At 47.1% G+C, this 20,650-nt stretch overlaps 1 protein-coding gene across 1 annotated transcript in view; it reads left to right on the top strand.

Annotated features, from left to right (window-relative positions):
- MAP2K2 (mitogen-activated protein kinase kinase 2) overlaps positions 1 to 15,415 on the top strand; it is a 41,438-nt gene extending 26,023 nt beyond the window's left edge. Inside the window, exons 7-11 of the mRNA XM_032236085.1 lie at positions 2,498 to 2,711; positions 6,103 to 6,167; positions 8,819 to 8,880; positions 10,278 to 10,323; positions 14,312 to 15,415. Of these exons, the coding sequence (XP_032091976.1) occupies positions 2,498 to 2,711; positions 6,103 to 6,167; positions 8,819 to 8,880; positions 10,278 to 10,323; positions 14,312 to 14,422 (498 nt within the window). The 3' untranslated portion in view covers positions 14,423 to 15,415. The remainder of the gene's footprint in view (positions 1 to 2,497; positions 2,712 to 6,102; positions 6,168 to 8,818; positions 8,881 to 10,277; positions 10,324 to 14,311) is intronic.
- Positions 15,416 to 20,650: the final 5,235 nt, after the last annotated feature.

Here is a 20,650-nt window from a genome sequence, read left to right on the forward strand (position 1 = left end):
ATGCACTCAATCTTAGTGGGGCTGGACCTCATTCAAGAGATCAGCAGCCCCAGGCCTGCTGGAATAGCCAGGTCTTAGTAGACTTTCGGAAGGCCGAGAGAGTGGGGAGGGTCCGGATCTCTGGGGGTAGATCGTTCCATAGGGCCAGGGCAGTTATAGAGAAGGCCCTCCCCCGAGGAGCCGCCAGATGACATTGTCTAGTCGACGGCACCCAGAGAAGGCCCATCCTGTGTGATCTTATCGGACGCTGGGAGGTATGTGGCAGAAGATGGTCTCGTAGAGTTTGATACCCTGTTGTAGATTGACAGAAAAGAGATAGGCATATATGATAATTAGCAACAGCACTTAGACTTACCTACTGATTCATGGTGCTTACAGGCCTCTGAGCGGTTTACAGAATCCGCCTCTTTCCTCCAACATTCTGGGTCCTCCTTTTACCGACCTCGGAAGGACGGAAGGCTGAATCAGCCTTGAGCCGGTCAGGATCAAACTGCTGACAGCGAGCAGAGTCAACCTGCAACGTTACATTCTAACCACTGCGTCAAGCACGATTCCTTTTGGGGGGAAAGAAAAGCCTTGGGACAACCGTTAATCTAGATGATTGAGAATTTCCGTAGACAATAAAAAGAGAAAGCTTCTCCTATGGCCCTAGTTTGATCTCTCAATAAGCATGAAATACAGAATCTGACTTCCGATTCTATTGGGTTCAAAGAACGGAACCAAAGTACAAACCTATTACAGTATATACAAAATGAGTGAATCTTTTAGATTCATTTGTTCAGCAGGAACGAAATGGGGAGCAAAGGGACAGTCTTTACTGGATCACAAGAAGTTGGAATCTCAATGTTACGTTCAGGTTTTTTTTTATTCATATATTGAATTTCTGTGCCACCCACCTCACTGTTACAGTGACTCTGGGCGGCATGCAGTATGCTAAATAGGTACAAATGATGATACAAAGCGATTAAAATTAGGCTTAAATAAGAGACTAAAAACCATGAGTACAGGTGACACGAGGGTGGGGATCTTCTTTCTAGCCCTTCAACCGACCCCAACATAGTGCCCTCCTGTTGGGGCTCCAGACCAGCTAGCAGAGCCGGGGCTTTCCAGGGTCTTCCAGAAAGCCAGGACTGTGAGCCCGACTCCAGCAGAGAGAATATTCCAGAGGGTGGGGGCCACAGTGGAAAAGGCTCTTCCCCTAGGCCCCGTCAGCTGAAATCCTTTGGCAGACAAGATCCAAAGAATGTCTCTTCTGCTGACGTGAGCAGGGCGGGCTGGTTCCATTTGGGGTGACACAACTCCCGAGGTACCTTGAACCGGCTGCTATAAAGAGCTTTGAAGATAATAGCCAACATCTTGAATTGGAACCAGAAGCAGACTGGCAGCCAGTTCAACTCACACAACAGAGGTGTTACATGTGACAGCCATGGGGCCCCCAGGACTGTCCCACACCTCTGCACTCTCTATTCCTATGCCTAATTGGACCTGCGTGTTTGTCAAGGGAAGTTGCGTAACAACTAGATTACTAGCTCGGGAGGTATTAAAGCAGATGTGGTATCAAGATAGTGATAATCGGAACAATCATGTTGATTGCAGCCCTTAAAAAGAGTATGTTGCTATTTGATATAGCAATAGCACTTAGACTTATATACCGCTTCACACTGCTTTACAGCCCTCTCTAAGTGGTTTACAGTGTCAGCCTGTTTGCCCCCCAACAATCTGGGTCCTCATTTTACCTACTTCAGAAGGTTGGAAAGCTGAGTCAACCTTCAGCCAGTCAGGACTGAACTGCCAAACTGCTGGAAGCCGGTGATCAGTAGAAGTAGCCTGTAATACTGCATTCTAACCACTGCGCCACCACGGCTCTTAATATAATATAAATTTAATATAAATCTGTCTTTCTGGAAAGTCAGCAACCTATTGGCTGGAGTATTTGCTCCCTTCAGCCAATCTAGGTGATGATAGACGAACAGTTTGAACAATTGATAGATTAAAAAAAACAGTTTTTTCAGTCAAAACTTAGGAAGCAGAAGCAAGTCATTTAGGAGCTGATATACCCTATAAATTAAATAATAAATCATAGCGTTAAGTGTCAATAGTTTCAGCTCCCACTCTGTTGTGACAACAAAGGAAGCACAGAAGCAGCTTTTTGCAACTGCAGGTAAAGAAAGGTACCTTATGCTCACTGTTAAGTGCACAACTGTATCTTCCGCCTTTTTATTTATTTGCATATGATCCAGTAAGCAAAAGTTCTCTAGGTGGATTATTATAACTCTTGGCCTGGCTTCTGAAGAGCTCTTCTGGTAATTAACCGAGTCTCTATGCAGACCGGGAAAACCTCTTTCAAATTCAGCCTTAGTGTTCCTGCTGGCTTGCCATAAATTTTTCACCTAGGTGTGTACCCGCAGACACCTGGCTGTTGAAGGAGCCACTGGGATTGGCAGGTGTGTTTTTGCAAGATGGGCACTCACTCCACCTCTGTTGCGATTGCTTGCAGCCTGAACGTTTACAAGGCACTCACTATTCCGTTCAGTCGGACATCTGGAGCATGGGCCTCTCCCTGGTGGAGCTGTCAATCGGACGGTATCCCATCCCCCCGCCCGATGGCAAGGAACTGGAAGTGATCTTTGGTCGTCCCATAGTCGATGGGGCCGAAGGGGAACCCCACAGCATCTCTCCGCGGCCCAGGCCCCCAGGACGCCCTGTTAGTGGTAAGAGCTCATTCCTGGGAAGCTGCTGGCAATGGAAATGTTGCCACTTTTTTTTTAAATGTTGGAAGGAAGTATAATCACTTGTAGCAGGATGGGTTAATTATTCTTCCTAGCATTTTCCAAAGAGTGTTGATCCACTGGTTGTGAAAGGAATTGACCAACCAGCTTGACATGGTAGGCTTAGAGAGATTGACTGGCCCAAAGTTACCCAGCCGGCTTTCATACCTAAAACAGGACTAGAACTCACAGGCTCCTGGTGATTGGCCGAAAGTCACCCAGCTGACTATCATGCCTAAGGCAGGGCTTGAATTTATAAGCTTCTGGTGATTGCCCCAAAGTCAACCAACTGGCTTCCATGCCAAGTGACAGGCATAAAAGATCAGCACCAGCAGAATTAAACTGATTTATTACTACTCATGCCTATGCACATTTCCATAAAAACTCATAGCTATTCAGTTATAGAAATTCAGTGCTATTCAGTTTCAAAAATGACCAGTTGCAGGTGGCCCTCAACTTACACTCACAATTAAGGCCAAAATTCCCATTTGGTGAGTGAGACAGTTAAGTGAGTTTTGCTCCATTTTATTATCTTTCTTGCCACAGTGGTTAAGTTAATCACTACAGTTGTTAAGTTAGTAACACAGTTGTTAAGTGAATCCAGCTTCCCCATTGAGTTTGCTTGTCAGAAGGGCGCAAAAAAGGATCACGTGCCCCCCCCCCCCCCCCGGGACGCTGCAGCCGTCTTAAGTACATGCCAGTTTCCAAGTATTTTGATCATGTGGCCATGGTGATGCTGCAACAGTCATAAAGCATGAAAAACGGTCTTGTGTCACTTTCTCAGTGCCATTGTAACTCCTCAATTTACAACAGTTCATTTATTGACCATTTGAAATTACAACGGCACTGGAAAAAGTGTCTTACAACCACTTTTCACACTTATGACCATTGCGGCATCCCCATGGTCACATGATTTATATTCGGATGCTGGACAGCTGACTCATATTTATGACGGGTGCAGTGTCCCGGTGTTATGCCATCTGCTTTTGCAACCTTCTGACAAGCAGAGTCAATGGGGAAGCCAGATTCACTTTGCAATCATGTGACTAACTTAACACCTGCAGTGATTCACATAACAAGTTTCTCACTTAACAACATAAATTTTGGGCTCAATTTTGGTCATAAGTTGAGGATTACCTGAACAGATTTTATTGATTCTTTACATGGTTTTTTTTTAACTCGGCTCCCCAGTTTGCTTTAAATATGCTTTGAAACGAGACAAGCTGCCAGGGAAATCCTCAGTGAGTTTCTTTTCAAGATGGCTCAGCCATCCTTGATGTGATGCCCTCCAGATACGTTGGACTGCAGCTCAGCTATGCCTAAGTGGCATAAGTCGTGCTGATGGGCAGTGCTAAAGTTGAACATGGCACATACTGAGGCAAATAGGTGGTGGTGGGAGAATGTTGCAGCAAGATGTTGCTTGTCAACATGGTGAAGCTTGGGAGAAAGGATGTGGTTTTAAGCCCCAAAGATCCACAAAACTCAAGGAATCCATGGATAAAAATATCCAGTATCCAGAACGGAAAGATGGAGACTTCTCGCTGGCAGTTAGCCAGTTTCACTCATGTTTTCTTCCCGTAGATAAAGATGTTCAGGACTGTACAGCTTTTTTTAAATCTAGTGATGAAGGAAGTCGTCTAGAAACCAGGGGATGGTGAGTTCTAGTCCCAACTTAGGCACCAAAGATGGCTGCGTGTCTTTTGGCTAATCACCAGGAGACAGTTCTAGTCCCACCTTAGGCCTGAAAACTGGCTGGGCGTCTTTGGGCCAGTCACCAGGAGATGGTGAACTCTAGTCACCAGGCACAAAAGCTGGCTGGGTGAGTTTGGGCCAGTCACCGGGAGACTCGGTTCTAGTTCCGACTTAGGCACCAAAGTTGGCTGGATGTTTTTGGTCCAATTATCAGGAGAAGTTGAGTTATACTACTGGCTTAGGCGTGAAAACCTGCTGGGTATCTTTAGGCCAATCACCAGGAGACAGGGAGTTCTTGTCCTGCCTTAAACGAGAAAGTCAGCTGCATGACTTCTCTCTCTCTCTCTCTCTCTCCCACTCCCTCCCTCCCTCCCTCTCTCTTGCCCATTTTTTGCTCGTTTTTGCCCTCCCCAACTCGCAGGAGCACTTTGCAAGCCTCCCAAACCCTCTGCATGTCCATTTTTGCAAAGGGTGTGTGGTTTTGTAGGCCATAAATGCTGTATTCAGTGTATAAGACACACCCAGATTTTCACCCTCTTTTTTGGGGGGGAAAGGTGCGTCTTATTCTCTGAAAAATAGGTAACTTTGTTTTTATTATCCTTTTAGGTTAAAGGTCACCAGCAAGATCATTATTTAAGACTAATAAGGTGGATCAGAGATGGGATGGGCTGTTTCAGGCCAGCCTCCTGCCCTATGTCTCCCTTCACTTCACTTATTAACTCCTGGGACTGGGTAGAAGCTGGGACTGACTGCCCTTGACTTACAACAACTTAGTTTAGTGGCCATTCAAAGTTACAACGGCACTGAAAAATGTGACTCAGGACCGTTTTTCAAAGTTACGACCATTGCAGCATCCTCACAATCACGGTCACTTAACAACCAGGTAACTGACTTATCAACTGGCGGTGATTCACTTCACCACCATGGCAAGAAACGTAACAATGGGGTGAAACTCGCTTAACGAATGTATCACTTAATGACAAATGCCGGGCTCCGTTGTGGTCCTAAGGTTGAGGACTACCTGTCTCTCAGAAGCCTGTTGCCGCTTCTTTGTGCAGGCATTTTAGGTTCCAAGGCCAACCAGCCAGGCTACCAGTTGGTGTTGGAACCTGCCCTCCTTAAATATTCCCGTGGTTTCTTGAAGACGGGCACGCTTCTTGGCGTGTTCTTTGCCTGCAGTTTTTCATCCCAACTTTGTGTCAAGAGTTTTGTGCAGCACGTTCAGCTAGCACACAAGCAAATGAATTTCAGCAGGATTCAATTCTATATAAGAAACGTCTTTATTACAGTACCATACAGCAGAAGTCAGTATACAAAATCAGGAACACAGAAGCAATATTCATAGAAGCAAGTCATTACAGAGTAGCCAGATACAGAGGGCATTTACTGTACAGAAGCTGCATGGTTACAGAGGCCAAATCAATTCTTATACACAGTTCAGTAAGTCTAAGCCATGCCCAGATCCAAACTGTCTCTCATGACCCCATATAAATACTATGTTTCAGTTTCCAAACGATCCCCATTGGCTGACCTGTTACCATGTCTATCCAAACAATCCCCGTTGGCTGACCTGTTGCCATGTCTATTCCAGTCTATGAAAACTCATTCATACTCTGACACTTTGCTCTTTTGAACCTTGCAGGTCATGGGATAGACAGCCGCCCTGCCATGGCCATTTTTGAATTGCTTGACTACATTGTGAATGAGGTGAGTGGCTGGGAGAAGACGTTTTGACTCTCTACTGTGGGCTGGTCGCTATGCTTTCATGCCTTTAAGTTCCTTGAGGCGTGGGATTAAAACAGTCTGGTGGGCGGATTAAACACCTGGTGGAATATCTGGCTTTTCGTGTTTTGGGGCCAGGTGCCCTGGCTGGTCAGCCTGCTCTGCGTTGTGAGCCGTCTCTGCCCTTCTCTGTCAATATCTATTTATTAAATAAAAGCTCCCAACCAGTTTAAGCTTTGTCTGTTATGTTGAATTTTTATGTTTTACCGACAAAGAAATAAAGGGAGACTAATATAGAACTAGTATAGAGACTAGTATATAGATCGACATAGGGACACGATAGCTCAGTGGCTAAGATGCTGAACTTGCCAATCAGAAAGGTTGGCGCTTTGAATCCCTAGCGCCACGTAACAGAGTGAGCTCCCTTTACTTCTCCCAGCTTCTGCCAACTTAGCAGTTCAAAAGCATGTAAAAATGCAGGTAGGAAAATAGGAACCCCCTTTGGTTAGAAGATAACAGCGTTCCATGCACCTTTGGCATTCAGTCATGCCGGCCACATGACCACGAAGATGTCTTCGGGCAGCGCTGGCTCTTCGGCTTTGAAATGGAGATGAGCACCGCTCCCTAGAGTCGGGAACGACTAGCATATATGTGCAAGGGGAACCTTTTAGTATAGATCTATTTCAAGCTATTTTGCTCTCGTCAGCTAACGATACCCTTTCTGGGATTCAAACCCGGGCTGCTTGCATAGTAGGTAGATGTATTAACCTCTAAGCCACAGGCTCTCCTTTCTTTGTCGGCTATACCAGGGGAAAGATTTAAGTATTTTTTGTCAGGGCAAACCTGATCTACCCAGTTATGGGATGGAGCATACTGCTTCGGGAGCAGTATGGCTTAACAGGTTAATACATCTACCTAATATGCAAGTAGCCCGGGACTGAATTTCAGAAAGAATATGGCTAGCTGGTGAGAGCTAAATAGCTTGAAATAGATCTATACGAGTCTTCCTTTATTTCTTTGTCGGTAAAACATAACAATTCAACACAAAAATCATTTCTCGCAAAAGCGACTGCCCGCGAAGGTGCCTGGATTGGGACTGAAAGGCGAAAACGGAAGCAGCATGCTCCGACCCAGAGTTGTAGACCAGGTTGCCCTGACAAAAGTAGACAAAATCCACTTCGTCTGTTATACCACTTCATGGAATCCACATGTTCGAAGCCTCTAAGCCTGAGGTCCCCAAACCCTTGGCTGTAGCCCATTACTGGGCCCCAGCCTGTTTGGAACCGAGCCCCACAAGCAGCGGGCGAGCACGTACGCATGTGCAGCTCTATTTCCATGAGCAGCGAGCGCTCGCAAACGCAGCTCCATTTACTCAAGCAGCAGGTGCTTGCGGGCGAGGCTCCATTTGTGTGAGTGGCGTGCACACTCCTTGTGTAGATGGAGTTGCACACACAAGCATGGGCACCTGCCACTTGCATGGAGCCATCCCCTCCCCTCCAGCCGGAAAGGCTGGGAACAACTGGTCTAATCTGCCCTCCCCTAGAGTGTCGTTCACGTCTGATTGCGTTTCAAAATAAGGCACTGCCAGTATAATGGGAACAGCGCAATCCCATGCGTGTATGTTTCCAGTCTCTCTAAAAATACAAAGAAAGGAAAGAATGAATTAAGGTAGGCTGGGCCTTTCTTGTCTACGTTTTTGCCTTTCAAAATGAAAGGAGGAAGAAAACCAGGAAATTTCTCTTGGTATGGACCAACGAGAGATAAAAAGGGAGGGTCACAGAGATGAAGGCTTCTGTTTGGGCTTTGCGGAGGAAAAAAACAAAGAGACAAGGAAGAGAGTGCAGATGGAAATAAAATACATTGGAAGAAAGAAAGCAACATGACTTTGAGTCCCTGGAAACTCTGTGGCTCCCTCGGGACTATTTCCGTTCTGGGCAGAGAGCAAGAATGGCCCACCCACCCCTGATCCCATTCTGTGGAGAGGCCACTTTGGGGGAGAGGACTTTGCTACTAGGTTATTACTATGCCAAGTTCTTTGGGGTCTTGAACGGTGAACTAATGAGGAGCGTTGTCAGATTCAGGAGAGCAAGGGGATTTCAGAGCCTAGGCCCCGAACCATGCTGAGTGTTCTCCATCCCTATCATTTCTTCTCGACCAGTGGGAATTAGGAGCTTTTATCCAAATAGAAGAGGCTATTTGTAGCTTAGGGTTGATCTGTAAGGGTCCTTGGTGCTCTCTGAGCTTGGTTCTTTCCTTGCAGACGTTTCATAACCCAACTAGGTAACATCATCAGTTTTCATCCCTCAATGTTTACTCCCTCCCAAGACTTGAGGATATTAGAATATGCTAAGGATCCATTTATTTGGATTGCATCCTTGTACATAAATGTGTTCAAATTTGTCCAAACGTACAGGAAGACTTCAGCTTATGACCATAATGGAGCCTGTTTGTTACAGTCCTGAGTCATGGTGATCTTAAAGGGTTTACCCCCTGTGATTGACTGGAATCGATGACCTTTTTTGCATGGTCGTTAAACAAATGCCACTGTCATTAAGTCAACCCATTGACTGAAGGCTGTTTCCTAAACTGTTCTCCAGAACCTCCTCAGCCTAAATTTTTTTTCCTGTGTATTTCAGCCACCTCCAAAACTGCCGACTGGGGTTTTCACCCAAGAATTCCAGGAGTTTGTAAATAAATGGTAAGACGTCGCAAACTTATTGGTGGGAAATATAAAACCTTGGGATTAGGAGCCCAGGAGTCTGTGTGAATGTATCTCTTGGAAACATGCAGGCTCAGGATGAGGAATTCTCTCTTCTGGGTGCCAGGCCTGCAAATGGGGATCTTAAGCATCACTGTTCGGTTTGGTGGCATCAGTGCCTCAGATAGAAAGTCCATACAGTGAGTGGTGAGGACAGTGGAGAAGATCATAGGAAGCTCATTTCCCATTATTCAGGATGCTGCTTATAAACACTATGTGCTTGGAGCTCGAAGCCTTGTTAGAGACCCCACACACCCACTTTACAGTCTGTTTCTCTTGGCTCCCCTCTGGGAGGAGGTTCCGAAGTTAGTCTGAGGCCAAGTTCCAGGGCTCCTTGGTAGCGACAGATTATTTTCATCAGAAGATTAGAAAAGGTAACTTCTGAATGCCCTTCAGCAAAGCTGTCGGTTCCTCTCTTTCCATCGGGATGAGGCTTCCCTGTACTCGACTTAAAACCACAATGGAGCCGCACATTTTTGTTGCTAAGTGAGACATCTGTTAAGTGAATTTTGCTCCACTTCATGATCTTCCTTGCCACGGTTGTTAAATGAATCGCTGCCGTTGTTAAGTTAGTGACACGGCGGTTAAGTGAATCTGGCTTCCCCATTGAGTTTGCTTGTCAGAAGGGCGCAAAAGGGGATCATGTGACTCCCCGGGGACACTGCAGCCATCATAAATACGAGTCAGGTGCCAAGCGTCCGAATTTTGATCACATGACCACAGGGATGCTGCAATGGTCGTAAGTGTGAAAAATGGTTGTAAGTCACTTCTCTCAGTCCGTTGTAACTTCAAATGAACATTGAATTAGAGAATTGCAGTTTTGTTGTAAGTCGAAGACTACCTATATAACTTTAGGGAGTCACATACAGGTAGTCCTCGAATTACAACCACAATTGAGCCCAGCATCCAGGTTGCCAAATGAGAAATTTGTTAAGTGAGTTTTGCCCCATTTTGTGACTTTTCTTGCCATGTTTGTTAAGGGAATCCCTGCAGTTGTTAAATTAAGTAACACACTTGCTAAGTGAATCTGGCTTCCCCATTGATTTTGCTTGTCAGAAGTGTGGAAAAAAAACACCGTCAGTCCCTTTTTTCAGTGCCGTCATGACTCTGAATGGTTGCTAAAGGAAGTAAGTCGAGGTACCAGCTGTGATCTTGGTATGACCTTGTTTATGACGGAGCCATGTGGATGGATGTAGATCAGGACAGCTGAGGAGAGCTTTGTGCATCTGGCATCCCCCAAACAATGGGGCTAGTCTCCCCCCCACCAAAGAAATATACACGTGGGCATTTTGCAGTGATCATAATTGACCAACCTTCTTTTTATTTCCCCCCCACAGCTTAATTAAAAACCCTGCTGAACGAGCAGATCTAAAGATGCTGATGGTAAGAATTGTCGAGTTGTGTGCTCCAAAACCAAATTTCCTTCACTAAGGAGATCCAAATCCTTGCTCCGTTCTCCAGGCAAATTGGTCCCTCTCCATCTCTCTCACTGTTAACTCTCCTCAGAGTGTGAATGTGTATGTTCCATTGGTATGCAGCCCCTTCCTCCTTTTGGGGTACGGTACCAAGGGCGAAAATCCTGAGAATCGCAAAACATTGTACATTGACCACTGATTGTACAGATCAGTGGTCACCAACTGGTGGTCTATGAGAAAATTTTGGTGGTCTGCAGGAAAATTATTTGCATTTTTTTTTACATTGCACTAAATACTATTTATCTTTTTTTAAAAAAATTCATATTAGTGGTCCGCGGGATTTAAAATTATGAATTTACTGGTCCCTGAGGTCCGAAAGGTTTTTGATCCCTAGTGTAGATTGTCCAGGAAAAAGCCTTGAATTGGGTGGAATATACTTTTCTTCCAGACACTATTTGCGGCAGAGAGGAGGTTGTCTCAAACTGAGGAGCTACAGGGTCCTCCCACACCCTCTGTGGCCAAGATCCTCCCACATCCCCAGTAGCTGGAGTCCTCGCACATCCTTTTTCATTTAATGAAAAGAGGGACTAGGGGAGACATGATAGTAGTGTTTTAATATCTCCGGGATTGCCACAAAGAAGAGGCTATTCTCCAAAGCACCTTGAGGGCAGGACAAGAAGCAATGGGTGGAAACTAATCAAGGAGAGAAGCAACTTAGAACTAAAGAGAAATTTCTTGACAGTAAGAACAATTAATCAGTGGAACAATTTGTCTCCAGAAGTTGTGAATGCCCCAACACTGGAAGTTTTTAAGAAGATGTTGGATAGCCATTTGCCTGGAACGGTATAGGATTTCCTGCCTAAGCAGGGGATTGGACTAGAAGACCTCCAAGGTCCCTTCCAACTTTGTTATTCTGTTATTCAGGATGACCAGGATATTCCATACCACCAATGGTAGGGCCTTCCCACACCCACAGTGGCCAAGGTCCTCTCACACAACCTGTGGCTGGGCCCTCCACACCGTCAGTGGTCAGGGTCCTCCTCCACCCCTCCCCGGTAAGCCAGGATCCTCCCATGCCACCAGTTAACTGTGCCAGATTTACATCATCCATTCATTCATAGCCATTTGCGTTGATGGCTCCCAGTCTCTCTTTACTGAGCACAACGTTTTTCTTCCTTTCCATTAGTTAGTTAGTTAAGTTAGTTAGTTAGTTCTAAAAATGAATCTAAAATGTTTTTCCCTTTGCTGTTTGTTTCAATTGGCTGACAAAAATGGGCCAGCTCCGTGCAATTTTTAAAATTATCCCAAGCTGTCAGAACTCAGAAATATACTTCCTTCTGAATTACCCCTTGCCCAGAACACAAATCCTTAAAAAGATTTCAGAAAGAAGGAAAAATCCATTGGGAAACAGGGAATGAGTTTCTGAATTCATGTTTCTCCTCCCCGGCAATTTAAAGTTGTGTGGACTTCAACTCCCATTTTAAGATGTCTGGACTTCAACTCCCAGAATTCCTCAGCCAGCCATGCTGGCTGAGGAATTCTGGGAATTGAAGTCCACATATCTTAAAGCAGCCAAGACTGAAAAAACACGGCTTTTTATAGAAACAGAAAGTGGGCTCCACATAGAACTTGTCTGTCGGCTTATCTCCAGACAGGAGAATCGTATCCAGCTCTGTGCTGGTGAGATAATCCCCCAGTTTTTTCTCCACTTGCATTTCTTACTTTGAATATGGTCCGGAGAGCCTCAAGTCATGAATAAGCACATGTGACCCAAATGTGATGTGAAACAGCAGGGTGGGTTTGACTTCCTTCTAAAGCCATGTGTGCCTTGAAGGAGGGGTCCGCTATCTACAAGGAACAGAAATTCGACAGAGGCCTTAAAAACGGGGCTTTCCACTCCCAGCCAACCCCTCCGTCAACAAACTATCAAACGAGAACTGAATTAATGACAGGGGGAAAATACCCAGGCAAGTCCCAGACCACCAATTGAGCCCAAATTTTCTGCTGTTAAGCGAGACCTTTGTTAAGCGAGTTTGACTCCATTTGTATGACCTTTCTTGCCATCGTTAAGCGAATTGCTGCCCTTGATTAATTAGTCACCCGGTTGTTAAGTGAATCTGGGTTCCGCCATTGACTTTTGCTTCTCAGAAAGTTGCAAAAGGGGATCACGTGACCTTGGGAAGCGTCAACGGTCATACATTTCAACCGGTTTTATTTAATTTACAGTGAATTCCTCTGCAGCAAAGTCCTGGCCCACAGTCTTTCAAGACAGTTCACAATTACCGGCTGCAATACTTGGCAAGAATGCAGGAATGAACTAATTGTCTTCTGCAAACTCCACTCCCCATTCGCTCCTCTTTTATTTCCTCTGGGAGGGGCCATTCACTGTCCACCTGTGGCCTTACTCCCAAGTTGACCCCTGTTCTTTAGCCACTCTGCACCTGCGCATACTGGAACAGGCTCCAGCTGTTCTTCTGCCTCACTGATGTCTGATTCTAAAGGCAGCTGATAGCTGGCATACGGCCCTGGCCCCCTCTCTGCCTCCCACACAGAGCCCTCATCAGAGCTTTTCCCAAACTCCAGGACTGGCTCATCTTCCTCCCCAACCTCCTCACTCTCCGAATCTGCTGCCAGCTCCACTCGGGGGGCCACAACACTGCTTAGGTAGGAAACCCTACACCACTTCAGACAAATGGTTATCCAACATCTTCTTAAAAACTTCTGGAGGCAAGTCGTTCCACTGATTAATTGTTTTAACTTTTAGGAAGTTTCTCCTCAGTTCTAGGTTGCTTCTCTCCTTGATTAGTTTCCACCCATTGCTTCTTGTTCTGCCCTCAGGTGCCTTGGAGAATAGTTTGACTCCCTCTTTTTTGTGGCAACCCCTGAGATATTGGAAGACTGCTGTTATGTCTCCCCTAGTCCTTCTTTTCATTCAACCAGACATACCCAGTTCCTGCAACCGTTCTTCATATGTTTTAGTCTCCAGTCCCCTAATCCTCTTTGTTGCTCTTCTCTGCACTTATTAAATGAGTGACTGCTGTTTTTACAACCTTTCTTGCACATGCCTACGGAGATTATCCATCACACAGTTCACAGTTGTCGCAAAGGTGCTCTTTCCAAAAGAGCAATTGGCCTTTTTTGTGTTTGTTACTTTGAAAAAGTTTCACTTCTCATCCAAGAAGCTTTTTTCTTCTTAAGTATGGAAGAAACTTCTTGGATGAGAAGCGAAACGTTTTCTGAAGGAGGGAAAGACCCCCAAGAAACTCCAGTTGTCTATTGGGAAGAAAGCATCTTTGGGACTCCCCCTGCCCCCTCCCTGGTTAAGAAAACCAGTGTTGTTGTTAAGTGAATTGCACGTTCGTTAAAGCGAATCCAAGTGTCCCATTGTCGGGAGCCAGCTGGGAAGGTCACAGACGGCTGTCAGCCAATCCTGGGAGGCTGCACCTGCCGTAAAAGACACCAGTTTGCCAAGGCTCTGGATTTTGTTGATGTGCTGTGACGGTCATAAGTGCAAGGACTGGCCGTCCGTTGCTTTTTTTGTAACTTCAGACGGTCAGTTGAAAATTGAGGATAACTTGTACTGTGACAGACGTTCTGCGTGTCCTTTTTCAAAAGTCCCACACCCATGGGACTCCAAGCGTGGCCCCTTTAAGCTTTGTGGATTTCAACTCCCAGAATTCCCCAGCAGGCTCTGCTGGCTCTGGAATTCTGGGAGTTGAAGTCCAAAAATCTTAAAGGGCCACGCTTAGATACCTCCGTCCCACACCTTTCGCAAAAAAAGCTCGGACAGGGAAATTCGACCCCGGTAGCTTCCCTTTGACCCCTGACCCTTGTTTTCCCCACCCTCGCAAAGCTACCACTTCCTGTCCGTACTTCCGACAATGACTTCTATGGTTATAACCTCTTCTTTTTTCTCTCTCTCCCCCCCCCCTTTTCTCCTCCCGTTTGCTTTCCAGAATCACACCTTCATCAAGTGCGCCGAGGTGGAAGTGGTGGATTTTGCCGGCTGGCTATGCAAGACGCTGCGGTTGAAGCAGCCCAGCACCCCCACCCGCACGGCCATGTGACCGCCATGCCAGCTGCCTTGTTCTTCCTCCTCCCTCCCTCCCTCCCTCCCCCCCTCCCTCGTGCACCTGCTTGTCTGCTGCTGTTCGCTGCCCTCCCGGCAGAAGGAAGAAGCCCCCTGGCCTCGCCTCCCTCGATCTTTGCACCCGGAACAAACCAGGCAGGAGGGTTGTCAGGAAAGAGATTATCTCTCTCTTTCTTTTTCTCTCTCTTGTGGCCCCGAGAGCAGAAAGGAACTTCTTCCTCCTGTTCCCCTTCTGGGGTTTGGTTTGGTTTCTCTTCCTGCGGTGGGAGAATCCCTCGCTCTCTGCAAGCTCTCGGCTTTGCGTGGGTAGGGCTGGCCCAGTCGGGCCCGGCTGCTCTTTGGTTTGGGGAGGAGAGGAGGAAAGAGTTTCCAGGATAGGCTGGCTGCATCTCTCTCTTTATTTTCCTTCCTCTTTTCCTCTCCTTTCTTCTCTTATCTCTTTTTGTCTCTTTTCCTCTTTCTTTTTTCTCTCTCACTTTCTCTTTGGACAGCCATATATCCAAAATGGTGCAGGGCTGTGATGGTGAGCCTATGGCCAGAGGTGGCACGCAGAGCCCTCTCTGTGGGCAGGGATGCCGTCGCCAGCTGCTCTTCTGGTTTCTGGTGCTCACATGCGCACCGGCAAGCTGGTCTTCACGGGTGCCTGAAAACAGCCCCCAAAACAGGCATTTTTTCAGACCATTTTCAGGAGGTTTGAAAAAGGCCCCCAAAATGCCCAAACCACAGGCATGGGCGGGCTGGCCAGCTGGTTTTGGGGTTTCCAGTGCTCCGGCGCGCACACATGCACAGACGTTCCAGTTTGGCCACTCGGTGCCAAAAAGGTTCACCATCACTGGTATAAGGTTTCCTGTTGGAGCAGAGGGTTTGACTAAGACTTCCAAGTACCCTTGTTACTTTGTCTGTCTTTCTTTCTTTCTTTTTCTTTCTTTCTTTCTTTCCTTTTCTTTCTTTCTAATCTATCTATCCATCTCTCTCGCTCTGTGTCCCTTTCTTCTCTCTCCCTCCCTTCTCTCTCTCTCTCTCCCTTTCTGTCTCTTTCTCTGCATCTTTCTCCCTCCCTCCCCCTCCCTCCCTTTTCCACTCTCCTTTTCTGTGGGTGAATCCAAGGGTGGGCATTTGCTGATGGGCATAGATCTCACTGCCTGGGGCAGCCGGGGCAAAGCCGGCAGTTCAGCCAATCAGATGGCTTCGTGGTCGCCTCTTGGGGCCCAGGGGCGGGAAGGCCCCCTGGCCTGTGGACTTCCCAGAAGCCGTTTGGGAGGAGATAGCAAAAAGAAACGGGCCGGTTCAGGAAACACGGCTCCCCTGGCCAAGCTCTCGACTCCCTCCTGTGACCATCCTCCCTTTTTGCCTGCCTGCCTGCCTTTGGTTTTGTCCTGGGACCTTCCTTTGAAGGGGAGTGGGCAGGAACTGGGGTCTGGGGGCGAAGAGGCGGGCAGGAGGGGTCCTGGCTTTGCCTTCAGACTTGGCACCCTTGAAAAGACCTTCTCTGTCCAAGGCTTCAGTGACACGATGAGCCTGAAGCCATTACAGAGTGCTGAATTTTGGGAGACGGGGTGGGAGGGGTGCGCCCTCGGGAGGACAGCTTGAGGTTGCAGTGGGCAGAAAAGCTATTGGTTCGTGGTTCTGCGACAGTTGTAAGTGCGAGGACCAGTTGTCCATCCCTTCCCCCCCCCACCCCCCCAAGGTCGTGAATGCCAGGAGCGCCTCTGGCCTTGGCCGTCTCTTCTCCCTGTGTTTTGCTGCTTGGATACAACCAGGCTGCCCGAGGGTGGCATCGCTCCGGTTTCCCCCTCAAGGCTTGCCCGGCTTCTTCTGTTTTCCTTTCTTTGGGCTCTGCTGCTTCTGCACCGCTGCTGTCCCAGGAGGCTGCGGTGTCATCAGAGCGGTTGGGCTGCACACCTGGGGCTCTTCTGGGTGGGGCTGCGGTGCTCGGCCTCCCTGGCTCTGAGAAAAGGCAGCCACAGGAGGAGGAGGAGGGGAAGGACTAAAAGTTTCATTGGCTGGGCCAGGATGCCCCCCCCCCTCTGTTTTCAGCCCCCTTGCCTCCATCCCCTTCCTTCCTCCTCTCCCGCCTTACCATCCAACCATCCATTCCATTTATCTTTTTCTTTCCCCCTCCTTCCATTTCCTTCCTCCTTCCCTCTCATCTGTTTATCCTCATTGTCTTTCCATCTTCCTCCCTACTTCCTTTTTCCTTCCCTCCCTCCCTCTTTCCCATCCATCCTATTTATCTTTTTCTTTCTCCCTCCTTCCATTTACTTCCTCCCTCCCATCCATTAATCCCCGTCTTTCCATCTTCCTCCTCCCATTTTCTTTCCCTCCCTTTTTCCTTCCTTCCCTCCTTTCCTTTTGTCCATTCCCTACCTGTTTGTCTGTCTGTCTGAATTAACAGAATAATAGAGTTGGAAGGGACTTTGGAGGTCTTCTAGACCAACTCCTATCCAAAACATCGTCCTTCCTCCTCTCTCTCCCTACCATCCAACCATCCATCCTGTTTATTTTTTTTCTTTCTCTCTCCTTCCATTTACTTCCTCTCCCTCTCATCTGTTTATCCTTGCTGTCTTTCATCTTCCTCCCTACTCCCATTTTTCTTTTTTTCTTTCCTTCCTCCCATCCATTCTATTTATCTTTTTTCTTTCTCCCTCCTTCCACTTACTTCCTCTCCCTCCTTCCCATCATTCCTGTCTTTCCATCTTCCTACCATTTCCTTTCTTTCCTTTCTTTCTGTTTATCCCTTTCTTTCCATTTCCTTTCTTCCTCCCTTCTCATCTCTTTCTTTCTCTCTCTCTCTCCTCCCCCTTTTCTTTTTTTCCTTTTCCTTTCTCTCTCGCTTCCCCTTCTTAAAATGTCCATGTGGGCTAAAGGCATGCTTTGATTGCCAGCAAGGTTCCCAAAAAACAGTTAACAGTCCTGCAGGACTAAGAAGAAGGTGATGTTTTTTACTGGGGGAGAACGATAAATACCCCCATCAGCTGTTGCCTCCTTTAAGGGTCCCTCGCCCCTCCCTCCGTGGCCCCTTGGAAGTGGATCTCCTCAATCCATCGATCGCTTAACCTCCATTTGGGAGGAGATCTGAGCAAGGGCCTCAGCCAGACAAGAGCCATCCCCTGTGGCCTATTGATCTGCTGGCTGGCTAACCAGGAGGCCCTGATGCTTGCAAAGGGTTTGCACCTCGGGTACTCGCACCCGCTGCTTGCCGAAGCCACCTCATCTCAGTTGCATGTACAGCAACCTCACCCAACTTCCATCTACTGCCATCCTAAAGTGGCAGCCCCAAGCCCAGAGGTGCCAGAGTAAAATTTCCAAGCCCTCTTGGAGCAAAGGAAGCCAAAAATGAAAGCGGTCTAACTAGTGGCTATGTCCAGTCAGATGTCATTCGGCTGTCCGTACTTTTCCAGCACGGCTCCCACAGACTCCCATCCAAGTCTTACGGAAGACCACCGAATATTCAAGCTTTTTCTTTTGCCAAATTTGTAGCAAAATGGACGTGTTCTCTTCCCGCAGGTCTTTCTATTTGGTCCCCATGAATACGGCTGGCATCCCCATGAAGTGTAGCTAGATCCCATAACTGTAGTTTACTCCCTTCCAATCATACTACTCGTAGGATTGGAAGGGACCCCGAAGGTCTTCTAGTCCAACCCCCTGCTCAAGGCAGGAGATGCTATAGCAGGGGTCTCCAACCTTGGCAACTTTTAACACTTGTGGACTTCAGCCAGCTGGCTGAGGAATTCTGGGAGTTGAAGTCCACAAGTGTTAAAGAGTTGCCAAGGTTGGAGACCCCTGCCCTACACCATCCTGGTCAAATGGTGGTCCAGGCTTTTTTTTTTAAACCTCCAGTGATGGAGCACCTACAACTCTGGGAAGTCAAATTTGTAGGGTCTTCTTGTGTTAGCCCCTTTGTCCAAGCTACATCTTTTTTCTTTCTCTTTTTCTCTTTTAATGACCCTGTAATCCCTTGCATTGGGGTCGAGTCGGGGGCAACTGAATGGAGCTGAGCATTTACTGGCCGGATACCATCCCTGTCACCAGTGTGGAGTTCGCAGCAGATCATTTCTCATTGTCTTGCTCTCAGGAAATTTCAAGGCGAGGAGGGAATTTTAATTGGTTGTCGCTCGGGTTGCAGCTTTTTCCGATGAGAGTCTGCGGCATTCTGTTTTTTGGGGGGAAGAGGGAGAGGACTTTTCAGGGATGTCTTCTGATGGAGAAGAAATGCTCGACCGCTGCTTCTCCTCCTCCTCTGAATTTCTCCCCGGTTCTACTACAACTCTGAACTTCCCTGTCCAGGAAAGCCATTGGTCTCTTTTCTCTTGTCTCTTTTTCTCCTCCCTTTCACCTAATTTCCTTTGAGGACGAAGACCGAGGAGCAGGCAGTGGCCTGGGGTAGCTGGGCCGCTGGTTGAGTTTCAGATATTGCAAGTAAAAAATAATGATTGTACTGTTTTTAAAAGGGACATGGTGGCTCAGTGGCTAAGACGCTGAGCTCGTCGATCAGAAAGGTCGGCAGTTTGGCGGTTCGAATCCCTAGTGCTCGCGAACGGAGTGAGCTCCCGTTACCTGTCCCATCTTCTGCCCACCTAGCAGTTCGAAAGCACGTAAGAATGCAAGTAGAAAAAATAGGGACCACTTTAGTGGGAAGGTGACAGCGTTCCTGCGCCTTCGGTGTTTAGTCATGCCGGCCACATGACCACGGAGACGTCTTCGGACAGCGCTGGCTCTTCGGCTTTGAAATGGAGATGAGCACCACCCCCTAGAGTCGGGAACGACTAGCACAGATGTATGAGGAGAATCCTTACTTTATTGGTGTTTTTTTTTAATGGCCATAGCTCTTTAAGTCAGTCAATTGAAGGCCTTCATTTCAAAGCTGGAGTTGCTCTATTGCAAGAGCCTGCAAACATAGCCACTTTAAGGTGGCTGGGGAATTCTGGGTGTTGAAGTCCACAAATCTTAAAAAGTGGCCAAATTTGCAATCTCCGGCTGTATTTGAATGCTACAAAGGCTGCCATCCTGGTCTGTGCAGCTAAGAGTGGGTGGAAGCCTGGAGGTTGCGTGCACCATTGTGGAGGCTTTCATCCTCCCCTTTTCCCACCCTGCTGGAGAGTGATGAGGGAAGGGGGGGGGGAGGTGGATTTCTCCCCAGGAAGAGCCCCAAAATGCAAAGAAACCTTAAAAAAAAATCTTTTAATCAATCCTGAAAGGACAGGTTGTGCCAAAACACTTTTGAGATGTCAAAAATCATAACGGTCCACTGGAATAGTCCATCTTTATGCGGGTCACGCAAGTGCGCGTCCGTTCTCCTATTGCAACGTCCAGCTCGAGACATTTGGACCTTAACATCCCTGCGGGGTGGCCCGTGTTGCAGCGTGACGGCAGGAGGGTCTGTGGCGCATGGCTCTCTGGTTTTTTGTTTTTGTTTTTAATTTCCTCACTAGCTGCTACTGTAATTCTCTGGTCTCCCCTGCGTGAACGCATTTTGCTCCAATTTGGGGGGACGACAACACAGGACTCCTGCAGATTTGAATGTGCCCTGTTCAGCGTTTGGAGTTAAGAAACGGCACCAGGGGGTCGCTCCGTCCAAAAACGGGCACTGCTTTTTTTCTTTTTCCTTTTTAATTATGATTCTTTCGACAGAACCCATATCTGCACAGTGAAGCTTTAGCTGGGATGGGAGGGAAACGGGGGGGATGGGGTGTCCGTGCGCCCCAGGGATGTCTTTCGTGTTTCTCTGCCTCTTATTTAAATTTTTAAACCAACCAACAACAAATTAACTTAGTAAAATATGTTTGACAGTTTCGGTATGTTTTCCTCTAGTTTTGTTTTTGTTTTGTTTGTTTTTTAAATTTGTTTTGGGGTTTTGTTTTGGCTTTAGTTGTTTTAGGGGTGTTTTAAGGAGAATGTGTTCAGCATTATGATGGTGCAATTTTTTTTAAGGAAATATTTTCATCATGGGGAGATAAAATAAATGGCACTTTACATTACAATGTGCTTCTCTCTCTCTCTTTTTAAAGTATAAATATAGGCGACATTGCGTGGCTAATTATTTTTTTCTACTTCCAAGAAAACTTTGCAGAAGTGGGTTTCAGTAGCTCACTTCGAGGGAATTAATCCCATAAACCATGACAGGAAGATCTTGACTTAGAGCAGTTTATTGTTCTGACCCAGGCTTCCTTAACAAGCATGAAGCAGAGTCTTGGTCCCGGCAAAA

Source organism: Thamnophis elegans, chromosome 1, assembly GCF_009769535.1.
Source record: "Thamnophis elegans isolate rThaEle1 chromosome 1, rThaEle1.pri, whole genome shotgun sequence".
Taxonomy (NCBI): Eukaryota; Metazoa; Chordata; class Lepidosauria; order Squamata; family Colubridae; genus Thamnophis; species Thamnophis elegans.